Genomic DNA, 26242 nt, shown 5'->3' on the forward strand with positions numbered 1-26242 from the left:
GCCCGCTGGATGCTTTAGCAAGTCTCATCGGTATTAACTTGAAGTTAAACAAAGGGAGGGGTGCAACTTTTTCCCCCTCTTGTTTCCCGCGCAAAGAAATTCTGCACGATTCTCAGAGTCCTTGTGGTACCCGAGAATCACTGATATTGATCTTGCTCTTGTACAGTTAGCTTATATTCAGTCTGCTTGGAAAATAGTAAGCTGTCTTAAACATTTTTTCAGACATAGTATGCACACAAACTTTCAATTTTCATTATCATCTTTGCTTGATTTGGCATTGTGTTAATTCACTAAAAATAACTTTACTAAATCAATCTCTAGCTTTTCCAAAATTCAACCTAAATTTATATTGGATAACAATCCACTTAACATACTTATTACTATTTAAATTAAAGATACTTGTCACACATAGTGACAATTTAGAAGAGATCTGTTCAAAGGACTGTTCTTCATAACATTTCTCTCTTCAAAAATGATTACGCTTTTAAAAAACTTTTGATAGAGATTTTCTCTTTTTGTGCATCTGCAATTATTTTTATAAAATGTTTAAAAATTTTGTTTTAAAATAATCCTAATCTGTAAAGATTGATTTTTCTCGGACTGGTCTGACGAACTTTTAAGCGGTCCGACGAACTTTTTAGCGGTCCGACGAACTTTTTAGCGGTCCGACGAACTTTTAAGCGATCAGTTATCTTAGTTATCTTATGGAAATTTTTTAAGTCAATAATCGTAGTCAGTATAAAAAATACTTGGTTTTCTCACAGTTTTTCTGTTTTAAGAGAAATATATATTTTTTATTTCCTATATAGGTAGGCTTTTCGATCATTTTTTTAGGATTTTTTTGCATTCTGGCAGTAGTTATACCTAAGGAAATGCTGAGATTTTCACGCTATGCACAAACCATGTCAAACCACGCTTTAAATAGCAAATCAATATTTTGGTCTAAAAAATGAAAACGGTACATGTAGCAACTAAACAATTATAATAAAATTTGCTGGCGTTAGAACACTGATGTAACCATTATTTTGAAAATATTGACCGAACATCACAGTAATCGGTAACGTTTTAAGGTATAAGTAGCAAAAAAGTAACAAAACTAAATCTGAAACTGCCATAAACCTTTAACCAGTTCACCACTCCGACTGAAATTTTATCCAGAGTTTGGTGTGGTTATAGGCGACATTTGCACCAATTTTTATCAAATTACATAGAGTGGTTCTCATTCTATAGGTGTTTTTATTGGCGCACTATGAAGTCAAAATTGCACTCAGTTTGAACATTCCAATGAAGTTATTTTCCGCTGACAAAGTTAAAAGATTTAAAAATTTGCATCACACGGTACCTTGGTGTGTGCGCTATCACCCCATATAAGTGGCGTTCTTGGGTCAGCTAGGTTGGCATTATCACGATCCATGATAACCGTGCAGATAAGCTCGCACGAAAACTGACCGAGCGAATTAAGTTCACATATTGAAATCCGCCATTAATGGCATTTTGAGATGTGGAATTAATGTTCATTTTCGCGCCTTAAATGCGTAAATAATACTATTACTGTACTGTTTAAAATTGAATTTTATATCGAATAAACAAAAATGGATGTTGCTGATCCAACTATTGGTATACCTCGTGTTAAAGATGAACTAGCCGAAAGATGTCAGAAGTTATTTCAAGATTTCTTAGAAGAGTATGTGAGATTACAACTTTTTTAAAATATGAAATCAGCGTCATATATCTGTTTTTTTGTATGAATTATAATTTTCTAGGTTCAAAATAATCGTAATTCAAAACAAAATGATCATAATATTTGGAATATTTTTCGTTTACATACGAATACCAAACTCTTCTATAAAAATGTTATAATTGTATTATACTTAATAAAATCAAACATGAACAAAAACTAACTACATGTTAACTTTTCACTGCACTTCTTCTTCTTCTTCTTTTTTTATTTAAATACCTTTGAACCAGCCGATTTAGAAAAAAAAAATTTCAGAGTTATCAACTTTGCATCTCTTTATTACAAAAAACACTTTTAATCATTTTAAAGTTAAAGTTGCTTGTATTTCAACTGATATCAGTAGACAATGACAAAAGAGATAGAGCTGTGTTCGATACTTGTATTTTTACTACAAGTCTTTAAACTCATTAGATTTAAAAAAACTACAGAGAAAAAGTAAAAGAATATGAAAAAAGCAGTTTTATCTTAGATACAAAGATGATGATGGTGAGCTAAAGTACTTAATTGATGCTCAAGAGCTTATTCGGCCAGAAAGAAATACACTTACAATAAGTTTTCATGATGTGGAAAAGTACAAATCAGAGTTAGCTACTACTATCCAAGAAGAATATTACAGGTATTTTAATCATAAATGTATAGTATGTGAATTTGTTACTAGTTCAACAATGTATATGTTAAGTAAAGTTAATTTCTTTTTTTTTTTTTAACTTTTTAAAGCATTATTTTTGACAACCACTTTCTTTTAAAAATTAGAAATTCTAAAAAATTTTTTAGGGTGTTTCCATATTTATGTCGTGCAGTTCGTAATTTTGCACGAGATCGAGGTGAAGTTCCTTTAACAAAAGAGTTTTATGCAAGCTTTATAGATTTACCAACCAGACACAAGTAAGACTTTTTTTAAATGGTGTACTTGGATTTGAAAAATTTGGAAAAATTATATTTTAAATGTACTTGAGATTCGTTTTTTTTTCCACATATATAAAGTTGTAAATTTATGAAAGAATGTAAAATTAAGTGTAAGTGTAGGTGACATAAAGTTATCATTTTAAAACATATTCTGTTTCCTTTACTTTCTGTATTTAAGACCAATTTTTTACTTTCTAATTTAAGAGTTCGTGAGTTATCAACAACAAAGATTGGATCTTTATTACGTATAAGCGGGCAAGTTGTTCGTACACATCCTGTTCATCCTGAGTTAGTAAGTGGAACATTTGTATGCCTGGATTGTCGTACTGTTGTAAAGGATGTTGAACAGCAGTTTAAGTTTACCCAGGTAAGTTTGTGATCCACTTTGTAATATTATGTTGTTGTTGTTTTTTTAAATAATTGGTATGTAATTATAAAATATTAATATATAAATATAGTTTTATTTTCTTAAAATTTCAATGACAAAATAATTTATTTAAAGTCTGGTGTATTACTGTTACTTTCTTCAAGGTCCTTTAATGGCCCAAATCCACATAAAATCATGATAATGCATCTATTTTATCATTTTAGTCATCTTTATGAAAAGTCCTATTTAGCAAAAAGCCAGAATTTTCAATTTGATTTTGATAAATCAATTATTCAATCACTATATTACTGAGCAATCACTAAATGTAACATCTAATAAGTTCAATCACTTTATCACATTTCATGTACTCATGTAATAATCACAAATGGTAATTATGTAAATAAGTATAAATAATGGCTTTAAATATACTTAACAAATTGACTTTTCACTGTGCTTTGATCATCCACAACACATACAACAATATCCACTCTCAGTGAAATACCTCCTACCATTCTTTTAGCCACCTCTTTAAAGAGCATAACTCCTTAGATTTAAAACAACTTACATAAAACTCATGTGATAAATAATATAAAATGGTGGTAATGCATCTATTTTGTAATTTTAGCCTTCTGTTTGCAAAAATCCTGTATGCCAAAATAGACAACGGTTCCAATTAGATCTTGATAAATCACGTTTTGTTGATTTTCAAAAAGTAAGAATTCAAGAAACTCAATCTGAACTTCCACATGGTTGCATCCCTAGAAGGTTAGATTTTTGCTGTTGACTTTGTCCATCATGAAGTTATAATTGTTTTTTTATAAAACTTATTGACTTTAGTGTTGAAGTTATCTTACGAGCTGAGGCTGTTGAGCATGCTCAAGCTGGAGATAAATGCGATTTTACAGGAACTCTAATTGTTGTCCCAGACGTTGCACAAATCAACATGCCTGGTTCAAAGGCAGAAACTCGAGGAAATCGAGGAAAAAGTGGTGGTATAATTTGATATTACCAACTAATGTAAATTCATTTTGTATTAAAGTCAGTTTAATTAAGTCTCTCACCTGAATTTGATAAATCAGGTTAGAGATTAATATAGAGTTAGAGATAAATCAGGTTAGAAATTAAATTGTGAAATTTTTTTATTCTGATTTTTGTTAATTATTATGTATATGTTGTTTTTGTCTCCAGGTGATATTGAAGGTGTTCGAGGCTTGAAATCTCTTGGTGTTCGAGATCTAACATACCGTCTTGCATTTTTGGCATGCAGTGTCACACCAACTAATCCTCGGTTCGGTGGAAAAGATTTATCTGCGGAGGACATGACAGCAGAAGCAATTAAAAAACAAATGACTGAACAAGAATGGCATAAAATTTATGAAATGAGTCAAGATAAAAATTTGTATCATAACCTTATCACGAGCATGTTTCCAACAATTCATGGTAAAAGTTGTTTTCATTGGTCAAATAAACTAATTTCAATCAATTTTTTTAAGGAATATTTTTATCAATCAAAAAAACTAATAGTTTGGTTGCAGCATTAATTGTAAACCATAAAATATGCTATTACTCTAAAATCATATAAACTTGAATGCTTGTCATTTTTTAAATTCAGGGAGTGATGAGGTGAAGCGTGGAGTTTTGCTAATGCTCTTTGGAGGAGTGGCTAAAAGAACATTAGAAGGTACTTCACTGAGAGGGGATATAAATGTATGTGTTGTGGGTGATCCAAGCACAGCAAAAAGTCAGTTCCTAAAGTAAGTATATATAAAGTTATTAATCATACTTATTTATATAATTAACTTTTGTAAAGATTGTAAAAGTATATGAAATGACATCATGATTAAACTTATTGAATGTTTTTAGCAGTTGTTTAGTAATATATTGCTTGGACTTAATTAATTTTTCATCACATGATTAGTAACTATTTTTTGGATGATGCATTTAGTGGTTTTTAAGTTATGTAGGACTTTTTGAATATTACATTTAGTGGTTGTTAAGTACTATAGTGATTGGGCTTATTTTTACATCTTATGATTGTTAGGTAATATTTTTGTTCATAATGGATTTAAATTAAAATATGCAGCTCTTAAACTTATTTTGATGTATGCTCACCAATGTACACCAATTGTGTACCAATTGAAAAATGCAATACAGCTACACCAAAAAAGTAAAGTTTTGTCACGTAAATAATTTTTGGTCACAATTACATAAAATTATATTCTACAAAGACACAGTGTTGTAAAATATTCTTTGTAGTACTATTTCTATCTGTACCAATTTCTGTATTCAGGACATTACAAATGCAATTTTTTTTCAAAAGATCATTTGTTAAAAATTATGTGTTGAAAGCTTCACTAAAAAATAATTAGTTCTAACTTTTCAGACAAGTTGAATCCTTCTCCCCCCGAGCTGTTTATACTTCTGGTAAAGCAAGTTCTGCTGCAGGTCTTACTGCTGCTGTTGTAAAAGATGAAGAATCAAATGAGTTTGTGATAGAAGCTGGAGCCCTTATGTTGGCAGATAATGTATGCATATAAAGTTTTTTTTTTTTTTTAATTTATTTTAAAATCCTAATGGTATTTTATAAAATCTCTTTAGGGGGTGTGTTGTATTGATGAATTTGATAAAATGGATCCCAGAGATCAAGTTGCTATTCATGAAGCAATGGAGCAGCAAACTATCTCTATTACTAAAGCTGGTGTTAAGGTATTCTATAGTGTTTTTTTTTTTTTTTTTTTAAATGCAGATAAGAGAAAACACTTTTCTACACTTGTTTTATAAATGTAACACTTAATTATATGTTTAACACATTTTTATCTTCAACCCAACTTTTTATAAGATAAATAAATTTCTTAATATCAACATAAATACGTTAATGTTAAGGAGTTTATTTATCTTTTAAAGATTTTTTTAATTTCTAAAGATGATAATTAAAAAATGTGAATAACTTTGAAAGAGCATTAATTTAGTTTATGAATGCTGTTCATTAACATGATTCATGTGTATACTATTGAGTTGTCTCTGTGTTGATCAAAAAAGGCTGTATGCAGTTTTGTAATCCAGTTTTCCAAGACAATAATTTATTCTGTTACATAATTAAGATTTTTAGTTTGTAAGTCATGCACATGTACTTTTCTATTTAGTATACTTCAAAAATGTTCAATTGGATGTTTTTCTGGCAAAGTTTGTAGGATCAACCTCTTTCTTTAAAAATTTGACTTTCTTGTTATCCATTTTGTCAACAACTGTTGTCAATAACTGGCCTAATGTGATGTTGTGAGATAGTTACCTACATTTTATTTGGGCTTTTGTTTTTTATTTATCATTTTGCTTTGGAATCTTTTGCTTCTTCCTTCTTTTAGAAGATTTCTTATTTTTCATTTTATTAAAATCAAAAATGTAGCAAAATAGATATATATAGAAGCATCCAAAAATTTTTGTTTTTTTGTTGTTGTTTTTTTTCTTTGCTATAAGGCTTTTTCTCTTTTTACAAATCTTTTTTTCATTAAAATTTATGACAATATGAAAATCACTTTAAAGCAGTCTTAAGATTCATTTGGTTGCACTTGAATTTCCAAACTACTTGGTATTGCAAGAATCCATCTTTATGGTTAAACATGACTTTCCAAAGCTAAACATTATTTGGGGTAATACTTTTGTTATCTGATTTCCAGGGGTTCTTTTTTGGCCAGATTCTAGCATGTCATATAAATAGCACTCTTGTGGATTTTCTTGTATTTAAAATTATCTGCTGTAAAATTTTTGTTCTCAGATTTATTGTCCAAATAATAATCTCTTAGACACATTTGTTTATTTTATTTAATAACCTAAAATAATTAAGTATATAAATTAGCATATTTAAACAAGAATTAAATATACTTTAACAAGCTCATGTTGAAAAAGTTGATATTACATATTAACAGTTTAGAATTTCTCATCAAAGTTAATCACATTTCTTTCTATCACCTGTTAGTTGAAGTTAAATATCCACTTAACTGCAAAATTAATGCACCACTTATACATTTCGATTTATTTTAATTGTTGTCAACATTACATATTTTGACAAACATTAAGAATAGAACATATGAACAAAACTATTTTGATAATAATAATAAAATTGACTTTGAGGATGGTAAAAAAAACAACAAAAAAACAACTAAAACCAAACATATGGTTCGTTTAACAAAGTTAGATAAAATTATTATTATTGTTATGCACACACAAATACAGCTTAAATTGAAACATTTTTTATTTATCAATAACTAGTGTTAGCACCTCTTGATGTTATTACAGCCTGACAGCACCATGGCATACTCTCAATTAGAGATCTAATTGTTTTTTGAGAAATATCTTCCCACACAGTGATAAGACTCACAGCTTATCTAGGCTGTTAGGTGGTGGATGTTGGCTTCTAACACAGTGTCCTATTATATCCCAAAGATGCTCTATTGGCTTCATATCTGGACTGCAAACTGGCCACTCCAAAACTTCAATATTAACATTACTTAAGTATTCAGTAACATTATGTACCGTATGTGGTCTAGCATTATCCTGCATAAGAAGGAATCCATCTCCAATGTACAGTGCAAAAGGTACCACAAAAGGTTCTAAAATGTCTGTTATGTATCATTGAGAAGTCAGACATCCACCACCAACAATAAAAAGCTCTGTGCGAGCTGTTAAATATATTTCGCCCTATACTATCAATGTTTCAACACGCTGTCTCCATGTAAAGTTGTTTCTTGAATGTTACAAGCAAAATATCTTTCATTTGGTCTTCTGTACACTCTTGGACAGCTGTAATTTTGAAATTAAATAACGGAAATAAAATCTACAAAAGGCATAACAATAAATGTTATTATCATCTTTGTAATTGATAAATCCAGGAAATATATAATATTTTTAAAAAAAAGTTGGAATTTATAAGTGGTGCGTTAATTTTGTGGTTAAGTGTATTATTACATATTATTAATAGCATTAATCAAATAAAAATGTTTGGTGTAATCTTTTTACAGGCAACATTAAATGCTCGTACATCAATTTTAGCTGCTGCAAACCCTATTGGAGGACGTTATGATCGTACCAAGTCTTTAAAACAAAATATTACTTTATCAGCACCTATTATGTCTCGTTTTGATCTATTTTTTATTTTGGTGGATGAATGTAATGAAGTTATTGACTACGCTATTGCACGTCGAATTGTTGATTTACATAGCCGAAATGAAGATTCTGTTGTAAGAGTTTACAATGTAGATGAAGTGCAGAGGTATTTAGCGTTTGCTCGCTTATTCAAGCCCAGTATTTCAAAAGAGGCTCAGGATTATTTGGTATTGCAATACAAAAGTTTAAGACAACGTGATAGCTCAGGAATAGCTAAATCAGCTTGGCGTATAACAGTTCGTCAACTTGAGAGTATGATACGGCTGTCTGAAGCATTAGCAAGATTGCATTGTCAAGATACAGTAACTACAAAGCATGTAAAGGAAGCCTACAGGCTGTTGAATAAGTCTATCATTCGTGTTGAAACTCCAGATATTCAGTTTGGTGAAGGTGATGAAGGTAAAATTATTTTCAAGGTGAATTTTTCTCAGTTCATTTTTCATGTTGTTGTAATCTTTTTATAAATGTAGAAGTGGGGAATGCAGCAATTGATGTTGCCCCTGTCACTAATGGTACTGACAATAATGAAGAAAGTGATACTCCTGAAGAAACTGTATCAAAATCAACCCATAAAAAGATAAAGTTAAGTTATGAAAAATATAGAAATATTGCTAATACTATAGTTATGTTTATGAGACAAGAAGAAGATAGACCTATAACAGAAGGTAATCTTTTTTTCTTTTTTTTCTTTTTTTGTAACTGTTGTTTAGATTTTTACTGTAGACAAAACACTCATGGAGAATTAAATGATAACAGAGGGTTTTAAACTAGAGATATTTTAAAAGGCATTTTCTTTTCTTTTTTTGTCCAGATTAGACTGCAAAATAATAATCTTTTTAGTTTCAAATATTAAATAATATAATATTATTTAGTCTCAGAAAGGATTGGCATTAAGGTATTAGCTCTCTGTGTGTCAAAAAATTGTGGCTTGAAAAAATCTGTCTTTAGGGTCTGCACAATCCAAATCCATTGAAGTTAGCATGCTCACTTCTTGAGCATTTCGTTAAATTGATTGACTATGTAACAATCATCAGTGTGTGCAAAAACTGAATGAACATGTCAAAACAGGTTCATTAATGGCCTCTTCCCAATCGATAAGTTCAATTAGATACGTTCCTCTCCTCTCCTCTCCTACGTAATTTTTGTTTGAAAAACAAAACTTTTATGATGCTGAGTTATGTCTTATTATTAAACATTAAAAATTTCTCATTCACATCCGGACATAAAGATAAGAATATATATATATATATATATATATATATATATATATATATATATATATATATATATATATATATATATTGTATTTATTGCAGAGGAAAGTGGTTTACGTCGTTCTGATGTAGTTAACTGGTACTTGAAGGATAAAGAAGAAGAGATCGATACCGAAGCAGAGCTTGAAGAGCAAACATTCCTAATCAATAAAATTTTGGACAGGCTAATTAATAATGTAATTGTCAAATATTTATATTTTTAAAATATTTTCTTTTTTATACGAATTTCTCTACATTTTTCTTAATTTTCTTTTTTATGTCATTAGTTTTATATTTTTACACTTTTTTTTAAAAAAGGATGGTGTTCTATTGGCACTGAAAGATCCTCGCGTAATAGAAGAAGATTACAAGCCTGCAGATGATGAAGAATCAAACCCGTATATTGTTGTGCATCCAAACTATATAATAGAGGAGTAAAAATGGTATCTATGGTTACCAGCTATCCACATGGAAATACAGCAGACAAATAATTTATGGGATCTATAATTGAGATAGTTGTTGTTCGATATAAAAGAAGGTATAAACTGAAATTCTTTTCAACTGCTGTTCGTGGTTTTTTGAAGGTTACAGGTCGTAGAGAGGGATTTTGATTCCATTGATGTCAAATTTTGTAACTATTGAAGAGTGAATTAAAAACTGACATTTTCTTGATATTTGCGTCTTTTCTACGCTTTTAATTTGAGTTCCCAAAAACAATTTAAAGAACTTGTAGCCAATTGATTTATTTAATTGATTTGTATCATTATTGAGAAACTTTTTTAAATTTCCCGTTGATGGAAAATATCTTGTCAAAAATTGTGCCGGGTGATGGAATTATGCAAATTACGTATAAAAATCATCAAAACCTAGTGTTACATTTAATGTGGTGAAAGTTACCAAGTCATGGGGTAACAATTACCATGGTGAACATCTCAAAACGTGTTAAGTCTTTAGCTGCTCTTAATCTAATGTAAATTTCTAGTTGTTTTTCGACTTAAAGGAGAACTTAAAAAGCACCTTAAAAGAGCACAATATAAAAATATGAACCCACATTTCTACAATAGTTGAAAAATTTATAATCATAGGTTTTAAAATAATATGATAACTATACATTCTACTTTAAACTATGTTTCGCGTGCTGTTTCAGTTTTCTGATTTCTACAAATTGAAGCCTTGTTGTCTTTTTATCTTTAAAGGTTCTGGTCTTTTTTTTTTTTAAAAAAAAAAAGGTTCTGGTTTCTCGTCTAGTTTTTAAAAGATTCGGGACTTTTTGAAGACACTTTAAATTGTCACTAGTTAAGTTTTTTTTGTTATACACGACATCTTTGTGCTAGATAGTACTTAACCGCAAGTTTTGAACCCCTCTCACTAAGTTTTCCTTTTATGTTTGTTTTTTTTTTTTTTTTATGTTTTCATCAACCGATGTAACAATTTAGGGAAATCTTTATAAAGTTTTAAAATCTTTTTAAAAGTACCCAATATTTTTGACCGCGAATCTCCTATCTCTAAAAATAAGTCGCGTTGCTTTCTTCAATGGAACAGAAATAACGAGTGGCTAAAACAAATGCGTTGTGCTTTAAAAGACAATAAAAAAAAAAAAAAGAAAAGGTTAACAGGTTGCAACAATACTCTGCGTCTCCTTATTTTTTTTTTTCGAGACGAGACAAGACGATGATATCCGGGACACAATTTATAAATTTCGTTTTGCTTGTCCCGGTTCATTTCGAGAAAACGATTCCGAGACGCAGACCCTTAATACTTTTTCTATGTCAAACAGGAATTTTTTAATGTCAAACTGAATATCATGGGCTGAGTAGTTTCTATTTTAAATTAATCCACTGCAAAATGATTTGGATAATTTTCTTCTATTGAGCGTTTTTTTTGTGAATAAAGTTGCAAGTTGATCAAAAATAAGAAGGGACATTGTGGTTCTGACGGCCTGTACACAAATGCTACTATATCGGCTAAAGTAAAGATATGGTCGTTTTACTAAAATGTTAAAAATGTGACGGATGCATAAATTTATATAATTTAAAATATTATGATATAAATAGAAGCCTATTTACTCCAAATAAGGATCTTATTTCTCTAAATAAGGGCAAACGACCTATTTACTCAAAATAAGGATAAAATTTTAAACTTACGACTATGCCGTGCAGTAGTTTTAAATCCAGAATAATTAGTTAACGTTTAATTATTACTGAAAAAAGCCTTTTTTTTTTTTTTTTTTTTTTTTTTACAATGTTTAAAGTTATGATTCTGATGAAACTAAATGATCTTAATTAAAACAAGAAAATAATAATGAACATGAAAACAAGAAAACAAAAATATTAGAGCGGACCTCAAAGGGATTAGTTAATATAAAAAATTTAATATTGGTGCTTATATAGAGTCCACTGTGGTATACATATTTAAACATTTTTAGATTACCTATTACATACGACAACTATATATCTACTATACATACGTGTAATAAAATGCATATTTACAGTTTTAAAAATATATAGTTTATGTAAAAACACACTTTTATGCAGATGTGTGGCCATATAAATAACAAGTGGATAATAGACTGCAAAAGATGGAAGAAAAAATTGCAGCATTTCTAAAAGAAGGACATCATACTACTACAGGAAAAAGAAACTTAAAACGTATTTTATGTACAATTTTAAGTCCAAGCAATGTATTTGATGAAAATTCTGCAAAGTGGTTAAAAATATTGATTGCTGGTGGTTTGTCACCAAGAGACTTTTTTAAAAAGCTACATATTTATGATAGTGCATTGGTTTGTGGTTTGGTTTGGAATGCAAATTTTTTTGCATATCGATGTAGAGATTGTGGTATATCTCCCTGTATGTCTTTGTGTGCAGACTGTTTTTTAGCTGGAAATCATAAAGGGCATGACTTTAATATGTTTAAAAGTCAAGCTGGTGGAGCATGCGACTGTGGGGATGAAACAGTTTTAAAAAAAGAAGGGTAAGTTTAACCTTTTTTTTTTCTCACTGTTTCAAAAAATATATAGTTATTGAAAAAATGTATTTATAGACACAATCTAGAAAGAAAAAGTTGGGAGGTCTGTGTAAGTATAGTTTAAAAAAAAAAAAAGCTAATTATTAAAAAATTACATGACATTAAATGCATCAGGCAAATGAGAATTTATCTTATTAAATTTTAAGTATAAGTTGTCTCCATATCAAATCATTTTTAAATGATTAGAAAAGTTTAATTTGTTAAAGCTCCTAAAAGCCAATGCACTTCCATAGCGAAACCTTTGAGTCAACAGTGAAATGAGATGTTGTTGGTAGGAAGTCCAAAAGGTTTTTAATGAATTTAAATAATTTAAAAAGGTAATAAAGTTAAGTTTTTGTTTTGCAGTAGAAAAATTGAAACATTAAAAAGAAAAGTTTCTGTTAGTATCTAACTTTGGTTTTTTTTTTCACCTTCTGCTCAAGTTGGTGCTTTAAAATCATTAAACGAGCAACTGCCGCCAATCACAACTTTAATTCCAGTTAATTTCCAGCAACAAACCACCTGAGTTTTGTGCATTTGTACTTTATGTCCTTTGGGCCCTGAGCACCAGAACTCTGATTTGACTAAAGGTTTTCTCAATATAATTTAGAGTCTGTTTTAGGTTTATAAGTAGCCATAATGGCTAAAAACAAAAAAACAGTACTCATAAAAATTATAGTCTGACCAATTTCACCCTTTTTTGCTATGTATGTATGTATGTATGTATGTATGTATGTATGTATGTATGTATGTATGTATGTATGTATGTATGTATGTATGTATGTAATGGGGTAGCATTGGTTAGCTTTTTTTTTTTTTTTTTTGACACTTTTATAAGTTATTATAAAAGTTTCGTGTATAAAATTAACAACATCAAAGGTATTCAAATCAAGAAAAAAAGTTTAAGTCTAAAATCTCCTTTATATTTTTAAATGTTAAAGTTTACCCCCCCCCCCTGCCTTTTTAATGATTTAAATCAACAAAAAAAATAGTTTCATGCATTAAAACCACTTGCAATCTATAGATCAGAAAAAATTACATTAGCCAATAGTTTATCAAAAGAGCTAATGACATTTAAAAAAGAAGTAATTTACAGGAAACAAAATCACAAATAGTGGCCAAAGTCACCCCAGTTGATGGTATAAAAAAGACTAGCATGATTTATTACTATCTAATTTTAACATTTTAGTGTATGAACTTGAAAAAAAAATCACTTGTTTTTCTGTGTCAGTTGCAAGATTCAAAATATAAATATTCCTTATAAATTCAATTTATGAATTCCTATGCAGCAAAGAATATTAGTTTTAAATTTTTTTTTTTTTGTCATGCTGTAAATAGCATATTGTTATGGTGTATCTGAACTTTGTCCATAACCCAAATACAGTATGTCACAAGCAACTGTCCCATTTTACCCTAATTCATTACCTAAGAAAAATTTCTTGTAGTTTTTAGGTTATAGGTTATAAAAATCTGGATTTGAAAAATCTTAAAATTATGGATAATAAAAAAGTTACATTATTGATTTATTGTAAAGTTGTTTATAATAGAGCATTTTCAAATATTTTTTTTTAATTCTAAAAATTTGTTTTGGAATTAAAATTGCTCAAGTTCAAGAGTTAAATTTTGATGATGAGTTTTAGTGAAAGATCTTATTATCTAAAACGAGATTATCTAAAAAGAGATAATTTATACATATTATGAAATGTAACCTTTGATGCCTCAAAATGTTACAAGGCAATTTTTAAAAAGGGAATTTTTATAAAGAGTTAATTTTGTTGTAAAAATCCAAAATCTATTTTGCAATAGGTGCCTTGTTCCTCTTTCCCATTTTTATAAATCAAGATTCATAAAGTTATAAGATTTGTAAAGTATAAATAAAGTTTTAAACTGAATCAAGTTGAAGAAGGTGTCAAGAGAAGATAAGACACTTTCTATTGTCAAAGAGAAATGATATCAAATATTTATATATTTTTTATTTATATAAATATTTTAATTTTTATAATAGTTATACAAATATTTTTAATGTCATGGGAATCCTTGACAGTGTTTACCTAATAGTTAGCTCTGAAAGAGCTCCAAAGTGGTTTTACATAGGTGAACTAGAGAGCTATAGTTTTTACATAAGTTGAGTTATTAGTACATAGGTGAAATTTCTGGAACTGTGCTTTAACTTATCAACTCAAAAAAGCAGACTATACTGTCTGCTTTTTTGTAATTTTTAAATAAAATTTTTGTTGCTTAACTTAACAACAAATGGTTTTTTGAGTTTTCTTTAAAATGGTTCATACTAAAAAAAAAAACCCATAAATTATGGAAGTTTATTAAACAAACATTATGAAGACTCCTAATTAAATTTAGATTTTGCCCAACTCATGGAAAAAAGAACCAAAATCCAAGAAGTGTTCCAGATGATTTAGTTGCTCTTGCTCGCATTATCATTCCAGAAATGGTTATCTGTTTGTACAAGAAAGTCAAGTCTCAATGGGATAATGAAGCTGGTGAAGGTAAATCTATTTTTAAATTAATAAAAGATTGTGTCATTAAAAAACATATAAAAAGTCAACAGCTCTTGGTAGGGTACTCTTTCCCTGTCCTGTTAATAAAACCAGTGCCAATTAAAGAGAAGTTTAGTATCTATGTTCAAAATTATAACAAGTAGTCTATGAGAAACAATTATTTTATAACTAATGCCTGTTCAAGTTGTAATTTTTAAGCAAATTTTTACATTTGCAGTATCAAATTACTAGCAATATTTTTCAGAAATTTTTGAACAAAATCTAAATACTGTTAATGGACCAATGATGTTATTTAGGTTATGAAAAAAGTTTGGTAAAACCAATATCCCACTTTCAGTGTTTTTATTGTTAAATGCGCAAATCCTTGTTTAATTTACAAAAATGTCAACCAAATGTCAACAGTGCAATTACTAACTTGGTTTAGAACTACTTGGTTTAATCAGATTTGACTCGAAAAATGGCATTGATAGCAAAATAATTTAAATTACTTGTGAAGGCTATTTTTAATACAACCAACATGAAAGCTTATTTCCTTATAAGTTTATTCATTTGTAAATTTTTCACTTTTTGACAATCATTTTGCAAGAAACCAAGTTATAGCTATTTTTTTTTGCTGAATTTTGTAAGAAATATTTTATTTTATTAGAATTTTAATCTGTGAAACATTTAGTAATAAGCCATATGTACAAATCACTAAAAAATTAATTACAATATTTTTATAAAGCAGAAATTAATAGTGTTGTGACCAAAACTAAATATTGTAACTAACTTAACTAAATTTAGTAGACTAACATTTTAGCGTAACTAAATATAGTCAACTAACATGTCTAACTAAAATTACTCGACTAACTTTTTCGTCTAACTAAAATCAGTTGACTACATTTTTAATTTGCAAAAAATAGATTGTTACTGTTACCCAAAAAATACTTTTTAAAAATCTTGTTATGAGTTAGTTATGAAGTGGTTTGAGCGCTATGTTTTTAATTACAAGTTACTGTAAGTTACAATTTACATCTCCAGAGCATCTATTTCAAGGTTTGATTTTTACAGTTTTTCAAGTTTTTGGACAAAGGTTTGCGACATATACACTTGTAATTTTGCAATAAAGCTTATCTAATTAGTCCCCCGTCATTGTTGTACTTGTTTTAAATTTCAATGAAAAGTGGTTCAGATCTGGATTTTTTCAATTTCTAATTAAAGTGAATTATGAATTATAAAACACATGTGAAATCAATTTATAAAAAAAAAATGGTGCCATATTTTTGAAAGGTGTGTTATATGCAGAAACATTTTGGGATTTCCTTTATGTAATATCTGCAATGATTCTTTGAGATAATAATACATAATTTACTTTGTTCTACACTCATAATAACCCAGATATTTACAGTGATAACAATAAGATTGAAACAGTTAGGCAATTTGTTACTTTTATATTGTGTAATTGAACATACAGTATTGTGAAAAAGTTAAGAACTACAAAATAAAAGAAAATTTTTTTTCAAATAGATTTAATTAATTTTTATTCTAAAGATGATAAAATAGTCTTTTTTTTTCAAACATATTAAATAAACCATGAGAAAAAATAATTTTTTTTTTTTTTTGAAATTTAGTTAATAGAACCTATAAAAATAAGGATTAAATATTAACTGTTAACTTTTTTAAATATTTTTTTTGTGAAAAAGTTAAGAACCACACAGAGAATTTTTGGTGCTAAATGCGGCGGAAACATCTTTTTAAATTTATTTTTACCTTATTTGTTTAAATGTTCTATTAATGACCTAAGTCATTACCAAAAAATCAAAAAAAGTATTTAAAAAAAAATAATTTTTTTAAAATACTTTTAAAAAAAGTATTTAATTTCAAACAAAAAAAATTCTTTTCTTTTGAAAAAATGAGCAGAAAAGCTATTGCTTATGAAGATCGCGTAAAAGTGGTGCATTTTCACCAGGAAGGTAAATCCACTCGTTAAATTGGAAATATAAAATCACGTAGTTCGGTGCTAATAACCATCAAAAGATTCAGAGACAAAATCTTACATTGATCGCCATCGTTCTGGAAGACCGCGTTTGACGACACCAATGATGATCGCCTTTTAAACAGGCAAAGAAAAATCGAACCATGCCGTCGCATGAACTAAGAAGGGAATGGAAGCTTTCAAATAAATGTCAAGCATCGGTATTCATGGGTAGGAAACTATTAGCTAACAATATGCTACGGAAAAAAGCTGTTCTAAAACCACGACTTACCAAACAACATATAAAAAAGTGAAAAGAATTTTGCCAAAGCGTCAAAGAATGGTCTAAACAAAAATGGAGGGCAGTAATGTTCATTGATGAGATGAATATCGAGGTTGATAACCGAAAAAACCGAATTATGATTCGCAGGCAGCTTTCAGAAAAATATAATCTCGAATGTATCGTTTAAAGAACAAAACAAGGTACCGGGTTGGTTGGAATATGGTGCGGCATGACATATAATAGTCTTGGTATGTTTAAATTATTTGATGGTCGACTCAACTCTATTTATTACATCGATATTTTAAATAATAACTTGTTACCTTCAATCGATGCACTTGAGCAAAGCATTCCATTCATTTTTCAGCAAGACAATTCACTATGTCACAGGGCTAAAATTGTCTCTGAATGGTTTGAAAGCAAAAATAGTGAGCGTCTAACTTGGCCACCAAATAGCCCATATCTAAATTGCATTGAGAATCTTTGGACTTGACTTGATAAAGAGATTGCCAAGAAAGCACCAAGGAGCCTTGAGGAGATGCACAATATTTTACCAGCAATACTTGGAAATGTTCCCAAACATATTTTAGAGAATTTAATAGACTCAATGCCAAATCGTATAAATGAGTGCTTAAAAACTCATGGTAGAATTACGCGGTATTAGGTAAAAATTACCGTTTTTTGTTCTGTGGTTCTTAACTTTTTCACAATTTTTTTTTAAATAAAAATTACCTATAAAATATTAAATACATTTTTTTTATTTGTATAAGAGTTTTTATCATTATCATTATTTTTTATTTTGTTTGCCTATTTTCTAAAATTTATTATTAATATTTTTTTGCCAGAAAAATATATTCAGTTAAATAAAAATAAATTATGATTTGTTTTTTTGGTGGTTCTTAAATTTTTCACAAAACTGTATATCTTGTTCAACTCTCAATTTTGTTTTTCTTTTAAAAATTATTATTAAAATGCTAATAACTAATTATGTTTTCAGTATAAAATATCAGCTGCTTTTAACAAAGTTGTTCTGCTAACAAACCAATTTTAATTTAATTCAATAAAAGAAAATGTGGGGCAATACTAGGTACAAACAAAACAACTTTATTACCTAAATTAGGTAGTAAAATTGTTTTGTTTGTACCTAGTGTTGCAATTACAATTAGGTAACCTAATTGTCACAAATTATATTAGGTATTTTAAATTTCTTAAAAACAATAAATTTTGATGAATGTCTATAAATTGATTTATTTGTCATAATTCATATTATGTTCATATAATTTGATGGTACAGGTTGCTCAGTTTTTTTTAGCTTTAAATCTTGTTTTAGTCAACTAATTTTAGTTAGACTAAAATATCACTCAACAATTATAGTTAGACTAAAAAGTTAGTTGACTAATTTTAGTTACGCTAAAAAGTTAGTTGACTAAATTTAGTTATGCTAAAAAGTTAGTCGACTAATTTTAGTTACGCTAAAAAGTTAGTAGACTAAATTTAGTTAGACTAAAAAGTTAGTCGACTAGTTTTAGTTAGACTAAAACTAACCTTAACTCCCACCCCTAGAAATTAACATGAAACTTTTTTTCTTTTTGACAATTGTGTATTTTTTGTTTTAAGTTTAATGTTTTTTTATGGCTCTGATGTTTTCTCTAAAGTTGACTATTTATGTAAATTTTGTTTTAAGCATCTTTAGACATGTATAATTCATTTACAATTTTTTACTATTTTAAAATGTTTAACATTTTTATTTTCTAAGGGCCTGTTTATATGGACAAGGGCTAGCCCGTTTTAAAATTGCGTTTATATGAATTTTGCCAAAAAAATAAAAAATGATATCGAGGTCAGCCTGGCTTTTTCTAGCAGGGCTGACCTCTTTATCTGTAAAATAATAACTTTTAAGATGGCGGCTAGCGACAAATAAAAAACACATTGCATTTTAACAATATGTTTAACTGGTATTATAACACAAATAATACTTCTTAAAAGCCTAACTGTGTTATATAAGCTTTACAAATTTAAATTTGATTATTTTTTAAATATTATTCTTTTACGAAAAAGATCACAATCACTTCAAAAGATGAAACAAGCAAGAGAGAGGTGCCTTAAAAGAAAAAATTGTAGTTGCTGGTTTAAAACTGGCAGAACTGATTTATGGTGGCATAATATAATAACTGGTGTAGCTCCCATTGATGTATGGAAAACAAATTTTAGCCTTTCATGGTTTCTTTTCATGAATTTGGTTTCAGAGTTAAGCCCTTATTTATCTCCTGACCCTTTTTCGCCTAACTCTAGAGCTCTATCAGCAGATAAAAAAGTAGCTATTACTTTATATTACTAAAAAGATACTGGATCTTTGGTAAATTATAAAAGCAAAACAACTAAAATTTTAAGTGCACGGAAGTTGTCAGTTTTATTATTAAATTTATTATTTTATGCGGAAGCTTTAAAATTTAAAAAATGTAAGAGTTTATACGCATGCATACAAATTTATATAAGATATTAACCAGCCCATTTACCGAGATCTCGGCAAAAAACAGTGAGATCTTGCTATCTGGGCCAGCTCGTTTATTCATATAAATGCAAAATAAAATTAAGTTAAAATATTGATGATGTTGATATCTTGGTAAACGGGCTGGCTTGTTTGCCAAACCAGCCCACTTTTCATATAAACAGGCCCTAATTGTTTTTTACATTTTACTTTAATTTATATTAATTGTATTAATTTATACTAGTTATATCTTTTTAACTAATACTATTAGGATGGCTCTACAGCTATTATTAATTTAGCTCACTATAAAGACCCATTTTAATTCTAAATAATTAATATAAAAAAAATCTTTATATATTTAGGTGTACTCAATTCTTCAGCATATCTCTTAAATATATTGAGTGAATTCTCTAAGATTGATGCACTTAGAAGCATAGTTTCTCATCAAATTACAGCAACTATAGAATGTGAAGTTCTGCAAAATGATATGCAAAGTGAAATATCTGAATTAATGCCCTCCCAAATAACAAATAACAGACTTGTAGGTAAAACTTTAGCAGAGAAGGAAATGCATACTGATGATATATCTTGTAAGCCAGAAATGGTTGATTTTCAACGACATGTTTGGCATAGCATTGAGGATTTCCAACAAACATATCTTCATTTTTTTATGGATTTGTTGGTTAAAACAGAGTTTCCAAACAAACTAGCAACATTTTTGCTTCAGCTTCTTCCTATTTCTGACTATAAAGTATGTTTCATTTTTTATGATTTGTAATTAGAAACATTTTGCTTTAAAAAACACACAACTCACAATCACTCTATTATCCTTACACTAATGCAAAAAAAAAAAAAAATTGGAGCTAGTAATAAATTATAACTATTAATTTTTGATCTGTTTGGGAAAAATGAGTAATGAGTTCCATTTTTGGATTCAGCTCTCAAAAATTGTATAAGAACATCTCTTAAACCAATGATGTATTTTGAACAGTGACCAGTCTTATCTTACTTCCTCTTATTATTGTTGCTTTTCTTATAATCACTTATAATAAAATTTATTCATCTATATCATATAAAATAATTGATTTTTGTTATCAATAATAATAATATATATATATTGGTAGCTTTAAAAAAAAATTGTTATATTAAATTTTTCGGTATTATTCTTTATACCTCTGAAATTATTTTCCTTTTTCAAGTTTTCTTTAAAAAATGTAAATTAACTATTTTCTTTAAAACAATGTCAATTATTCTTCTTTTAAGTAATACTACCATGTTTTTCTTTACAGTGACAACTTGTAGAAATCCTATTTTATTTTTTAGAATTTTTTCACTAAACTTTTTTGTCGCCAATACACAACAATTGGTAAATTGTTGACTGCATCAGTAAATCCTGGTCAGTTCAGTAGTCGTATGGTTCATGTCAGTGTTCAATTATTCAGTAATGAATCGCTTGCATATAAAATGGTGAAAGAGGAGAATCTGCTGACAAGGATAATATTTGTACTTCATAAAATGATTGGACAGTGTCTAGATTACTTTTCTGTTGACTTTGAAGGTATACTCCTATTTCAAATAGATTTCTTTTGTAGTGATAATTGAATGCATTTATTTATTTACTTTTATTTAAATCATTTAATTTATCTTTTTTTTGTTTTAAAAGGTATTACGAGAAGTATTCTGGTTGTTGACTGTGATAATAAAGTCCTTAGCGAGCATTGTTACTGGCCGATAGCCAGTGATCTTACAAATATTTTATCTCACCTTTCAATAGCAAAAATTTTTCTTGAAAGTACTGATTGTTTGAATCAATGGTTGTATTTTGTAAAAATGCTTGCTGGTATGTTTGTTCTTTTTTATATAGATCTTTAGATGATCAAGACTTTTTTTAAAGGTTAAAAACAGATTAAAAATGACAGTTGATGCAGTCTTAGCAATAGATGTTTATATACAATAAACATATCTAAAGTAATTTCTAAATATCAAATAAGTTTTTAAAAAACTAAGTTTTTAAAACATTCATTAAAATTGCAAATCACCTAATTAAGTTCATAAAGCACTAAGTTTTCAAAAACTGTAAATAATACCAAAGATTAAAGAATATTTGGTTATTTAAAATGGTCGGGTGTGTAAGGTTACAACAAGTGTAACAAAAACTTTCTAAAGTGAACTTAAAGTGAAAAAAAGCAGATAAAAAATAAACCAGTTAAATGTATGAGCTGCAATTTGTAGAGATTCTCTAGAATGTTCAATAGGAAAACAGGCCTATTAAATAAAGTGTTCAAAAGAAAAACGAAACTTGGGAAGCTAGAGAATTAGCTGAGTGTTTCAGTTTTTTTTCCTATTTCTTCTGCAGGTATGAACGTAAACAAGCGTCGCTTTCTTGTTCATGCTGAGTTCGAATCAAAATCATATTACTCTGCATTCTCAATTGAGTTCGAATGTGTTGCGTCAGTAATGTGGGAGTTGTATCGAGCCATTGATAAATTGGTAAAGCTTTTTTATTTATTTTGGTTTATTCATTTTATACATCTGTTTGTTTAAATCATCGTTATGCTTTAGAACAATAAAACCTATGTAGTGCGAATGATTGAGGCAACACTTAGTTCTTTGGATAACAGCTCCTTAATTGGCAAGGTTACATGTCAAAACTTATACTTTTTTCTTAAAACTTACATAAGTATTTTTCCTCTCTCTGATTTTTAGTGATTTAAATTAGTTATAACTTTGAAAGAGATAAAATTAATAAAAATGTATTTTTTAATATGCTGGATGTGATTTGATAAACATTTGAATTTTTAGCTTAAGAAAACATCTTTTACTTTTCATCTTACGGTCCATCGACATTTGGCTCTTTTTATTCACCAGGTAAATCTAGTGATTAAATTATAAATGAAATTGATTTATAACACATAATTGCACATAATTACACATAATTGATTTATAAGGGTGCTTCTTTTGTCTGACTTTCAGCTTTTTAAACAAAGGCTGTTGGTGTTTTTACTTAGTGCACAGAGCACAGTGCAAAATTTTAAAATGGTGACAATTTTCTTTTTCTAACTTTTTAAAAAACATCTTACAAAACTGATAGTTAAATTTCAAGTTAAATTTTAAGTTAAGTTTTTCTTTTGACTTTCTTGATTTGTTTATTACTGTCCACAATAGGCAATCCAAGAATTTAATGATACATCAGTTTTGCCTGCAATTGATCATATTAAGTCCATAGCGATGAGTTACCTGATAAATTTATTGGTAAGTTTCTACAAAAAACACAGCGGCTTTCGAAAATATTAGGTCAGTGAAATTTTTTTGACAGCTTATTAATTATATCTTAATTATCTCATAAATAATTATCTCTTAATTAACTTTTTAAATGTAGTTTAAGAACTTTTTTAGTTTCTGAGTTTAATTAATCAAGGAGCTTTCTAATAATACATAACACTTATCAATCCTTTTTTTTTATTTGTCCTTTTTTTTTTAACTTAATGTTAAATTAAAGCAACCCTATTAATTAAATTTAAAAAAAAATGTGTCAAAATTATAAGGTCAATTAATTTAAACTTAATAACTCTTAAATTATACAAGAATCCTGAAAATTAGTACTTGCTTTGACCAATATAAGTTGCAAATAAATTAAAAAAAAAAAAAAATCAATTTCCAACCAGTATTTCAAGATATATTTCAATTGGTAAATTCAGAACCAGAAGCAGAAAACTGGGCAGAAAATTAGTTTCACAAGAAGTCTTCTAATGACAAAATGTCCATCCAAATATATCAAATATATCTATTCATAGATAACACAAAAAGTGAAGAAAGACTTCCATGGTCAGTAGAAGAATGGTCTAAGGTCATTTTTAGTGATGAATCAGATTTAGAGTTAATTGTAATTGTAATTGGTTAATTATAAACTAAGATTTATCATTAAAAGATTAGTTTTAGAGAAATATAAGAAAAATATTTGTGTACCAAGAGTACAAGGTTGTGGCAGCTTGATAGGTATATGGGGATGGATTTCTCATAAGGGGATAAGATTTCAAAATATTTATATAGTGAGAATTAACCAGTATAATTACAAAGAGACCTTGAAAAATAAGGCTTTACCTTCTGCTAGATCGTTTTTGGAAGGCGTAAAAATTGGAAAAAAAAAGAAATCTGGAAAGAATGTGGAAAGTATTGCACAATTGAAACTTGCACTGGAAAAAGTTGGAATTATATTCCAAAGGAATTATGCATACATCTGATTGAATATATGCCAAAATGTATTTAAGCCTGCGTAAAAGCATGTGGTGGTCATGCACAATACTGAATTAAACCGTAACCCCTTATATTTTGGACATATTTTTTTTTAATAGTTTTTTGACCTGATTTTGTTTTTTGATTGATTTTGGTACCGAAATGATATATTTTTTTAAATTTGTTTTTTTACTATGGTGTATTCCAAAAAAAAAAAATTAAAAAAAAAATCTCTTTTTGTTTTTTTTTATTTTTTTAAAAAGGATGGAAATAATTTAAGTAATTGGTAAAAAATTTAAGTGACCTTTTATTTTTAAAAGCCACTGTACATCAATCGTTATAAATAGTTTTGTCATGAAATATGAAAACTCTGAATTTACATGAAATATTTTGAACTGTATTTTACTTTATTTAAAAAAAAAATCTATTTAGACTTTTATTATCTTCAATAAATGATGTTTTTAACATGTAAATAACTCATCTTAATTAACTTTAAGGTAAATTAAGGTATTTGTTATATACTTTAAGGTATCTGTGGAAGAAATAAGAGCAGGCTTTTGGCGTTTTAATGGTCACCAGATAACTTGTCAAGCACAATCATACATGCAATCTTGTTTCTGTAACTCCATGTTGGACTTAGACATTTTTTTGTTGCAAGTATGATAATTTTTGTTGCAAGTATGATATTTTTTGTTGCAAGTATGATATTTTTTATGAAGTATGAACCATCTGTTTGGTAAAAGCATTGTAAGGCTTACAATCTAGACTGCATTAATGTGTCTATTTTTATTTGATAACTAGATATTTTAATATAGCATGAACTTGTAATTACTTTTTAATGTTTCTTTGAAGAATCATGTAGAAACTGTTACTACAGAATCATATAGAAACTTATTGTTTTTTTTTTACCATTTCAAACTGTGTTTAGTGACAAAATATGTGAATTTTGTAGAATGGAAATAGTAACCAATGCAACCAAAACTGAGCTTTGTCACCACCTCATAGAAACTTTTCTTCTTAAGACAGCTTGCTCAATTTCAAAAATATTCTTTATTAGCAATAAAGTAAACTGGGAATGCTCAACATTATTTACAAAATAACCTATACCCTAGATTCTATAACATGTCTAAATTCGATAACATGAAAGGACACAAAACTTCAGTGAAATAAGTTTGTTTGTCCACAGTTTTTCTTTTTTTAATTTTTAGATGAAGAGTTTTTCAATCAGAGCAGCTTTTCTCTGAAAGAAATAAAAAGAATATCTTATGTTATCATTGATTTTTTTTTTTTTAATTTTTTATGATTTTAGATTTTTGTTTCACGTCATAATGCTGATGACTTTGTAGAAATGCTTGTTGACAGGTACATATATCTTAACTCTTATTGCTTATTATTATAGCTAATTAAAACAATTGCATTGTTTTAAAGTTATGAAGAAAAGGCTATAGCCTATAGTTACAGCTTCTTTTTTTAGGTTTTCACTTCGACCATGGCTTCATTTTTTTGAAAAAAATAATAACACTGATAATACAGATGAAAATTATCTGCCTCTTGTGCAGGGTTTTCTTAATATCATTCATATGTTACTTGCACATCGCGTTTATTCAGGTTTTTTATTCTAACTATTGTTATTATTATACCTATTAAAACTATAATAATAATTATAATAAGTCGCAAAATAAAAAAAGGGTTGAGTTTTTTTAACAAAACTTTTTTTTTTTAGGATTTTGAATTTTTTTTATTGTTGCTTGATTTAGGATTATCAGAAGATGAACTTTTGCGCAAAGATATGATTGCAAATTTATGTGTGGCTGATCGCACACACAGTCAGTTAACAGATATTGTATCTTTTTTTTTCTTCAAATACATTGGAAAATTTTTGAAATGCTGCACTAGCTGTTATTTATGCCAAATGGCATTCTGACGTAACTTATGATGCTTTTTAGAGTAAAATATTGTTTTTGTAAATAAATAATTTATTTTTAGAGTAAAATATTGTTTTTGTAAATAAATAATTTATTTTTGATAGAACACCAATTTACTTTTAGTCAAACTACGAAATCAGTTTTTTTAGTGAAAAAATCTGAAAAATGAACTGAAAAATCGTATGCAGTTTGTTGGTTGATTTGCACACTGGCAATATTTTAACAACGTTTTTTTTGTTTTCTTTTTCTTCCAATATTTCTTTAACAATTGCTGTTAGGTTCCAACAAGACCTGCAAACACATACTGTTCTTATAAACACTTTGACCAGCTTCTGGCAGAAGTATTTTTTCTTGTTCTTTTTAACTTGTTTTTACTTTTGAGTTTTATTTTTTGAGTTTGTCTATGTAGTTACAAT

At 28.1% G+C, this 26242-nt stretch overlaps 2 protein-coding genes across 4 annotated transcripts in view; both read left to right on the plus strand.

Moving 5' to 3' along the window:
* Positions 1–1439: 1439 nt before the first annotated feature.
* On the plus strand, positions 1440–10096 carry LOC145189813 (zygotic DNA replication licensing factor mcm6-B-like). The gene is made up of 14 exons (XM_080066484.2): positions 1440–1684; positions 2208–2354; positions 2513–2623; positions 2849–3011; positions 3637–3776; positions 3849–4003; positions 4200–4451; positions 4624–4765; positions 5395–5536; positions 5610–5717; positions 8027–8570; positions 8642–8836; positions 9488–9621; positions 9743–10096. Exons 1-14 carry the CDS (start codon positions 1593–1595, stop codon positions 9860–9862), a joined length of 2445 nt encoding a protein of 814 aa, XP_079922610.2. The 5' UTR covers positions 1440–1592; the 3' UTR covers positions 9863–10096.
* Positions 10097–11636: 1540 nt separating this feature from the next.
* Positions 11637–26242, plus strand: part of LOC145196097 (E3 ubiquitin-protein ligase ubr3-like) — a 32255-nt gene continuing 17649 nt past the window's right edge. For 2 of the 3 annotated variants that reach the window (XR_016453741.1, XM_090091732.1), the window contains exons 1-14: positions 11637–12397; positions 14789–14934; positions 20031–20419; positions 20992–21226; positions 21332–21508; positions 22025–22158; positions 22231–22305; positions 22471–22536; positions 22834–22920; positions 24430–24558; positions 25211–25263; positions 25376–25509; positions 25659–25744; positions 26105–26167. Coding sequence is in view for 1 of the 3 variants with exons in the window: in XM_090091732.1 (XP_089947858.1) it covers positions 12003–12397; positions 14789–14934; positions 20031–20419; positions 20992–21226; positions 21332–21508; positions 22025–22158; positions 22231–22305; positions 22471–22536; positions 22834–22920; positions 24430–24558; positions 25211–25263; positions 25376–25509; positions 25659–25744; positions 26105–26167 (2169 nt within the window). In the remaining 2 variants the exon portion in view is untranslated. Of the gene's footprint in view, positions 12398–14788; positions 14935–20030; positions 20420–20991; positions 21227–21331; positions 21509–22024; positions 22159–22230; positions 22306–22470; positions 22537–22833; positions 22921–24429; positions 24559–25210; positions 25264–25375; positions 25510–25658; positions 25849–25887; positions 26168–26242 lie in introns of those variants that run through there. The other variant, XM_090091733.1, reaches the window with a different exon arrangement.

Source organism: Hydra viridissima, unplaced genomic scaffold (assembly GCF_058129835.1).
Source record: "Hydra viridissima isolate aposymbiotic clone 2 unplaced genomic scaffold, HvirCarnegie_v1 scaffold_6, whole genome shotgun sequence".
Taxonomy (NCBI): Eukaryota; Metazoa; Cnidaria; class Hydrozoa; order Anthoathecata; family Hydridae; genus Hydra; species Hydra viridissima.

Coding starts and splice junctions, on each gene's coding strand:
- LOC145189813 (XM_080066484.2), top strand. CDS start 1,593: ATGGATGTTGCTGATCCAACTATTGGTATACCTCGTGTTAAAGATGAA. Junction 3,012..3,636: donor AGCAGTTTAAGTTTACCCAG/GTAAGTTTGTGA, acceptor TTGTAATTTTAG/CCTTCTGTTTGCAAAAATCC. Junction 8,571..8,641: donor GTTTGGTGAAGGTGATGAAG/GTAAAATTATTT, acceptor TTATAAATGTAG/AAGTGGGGAATGCAGCAATT.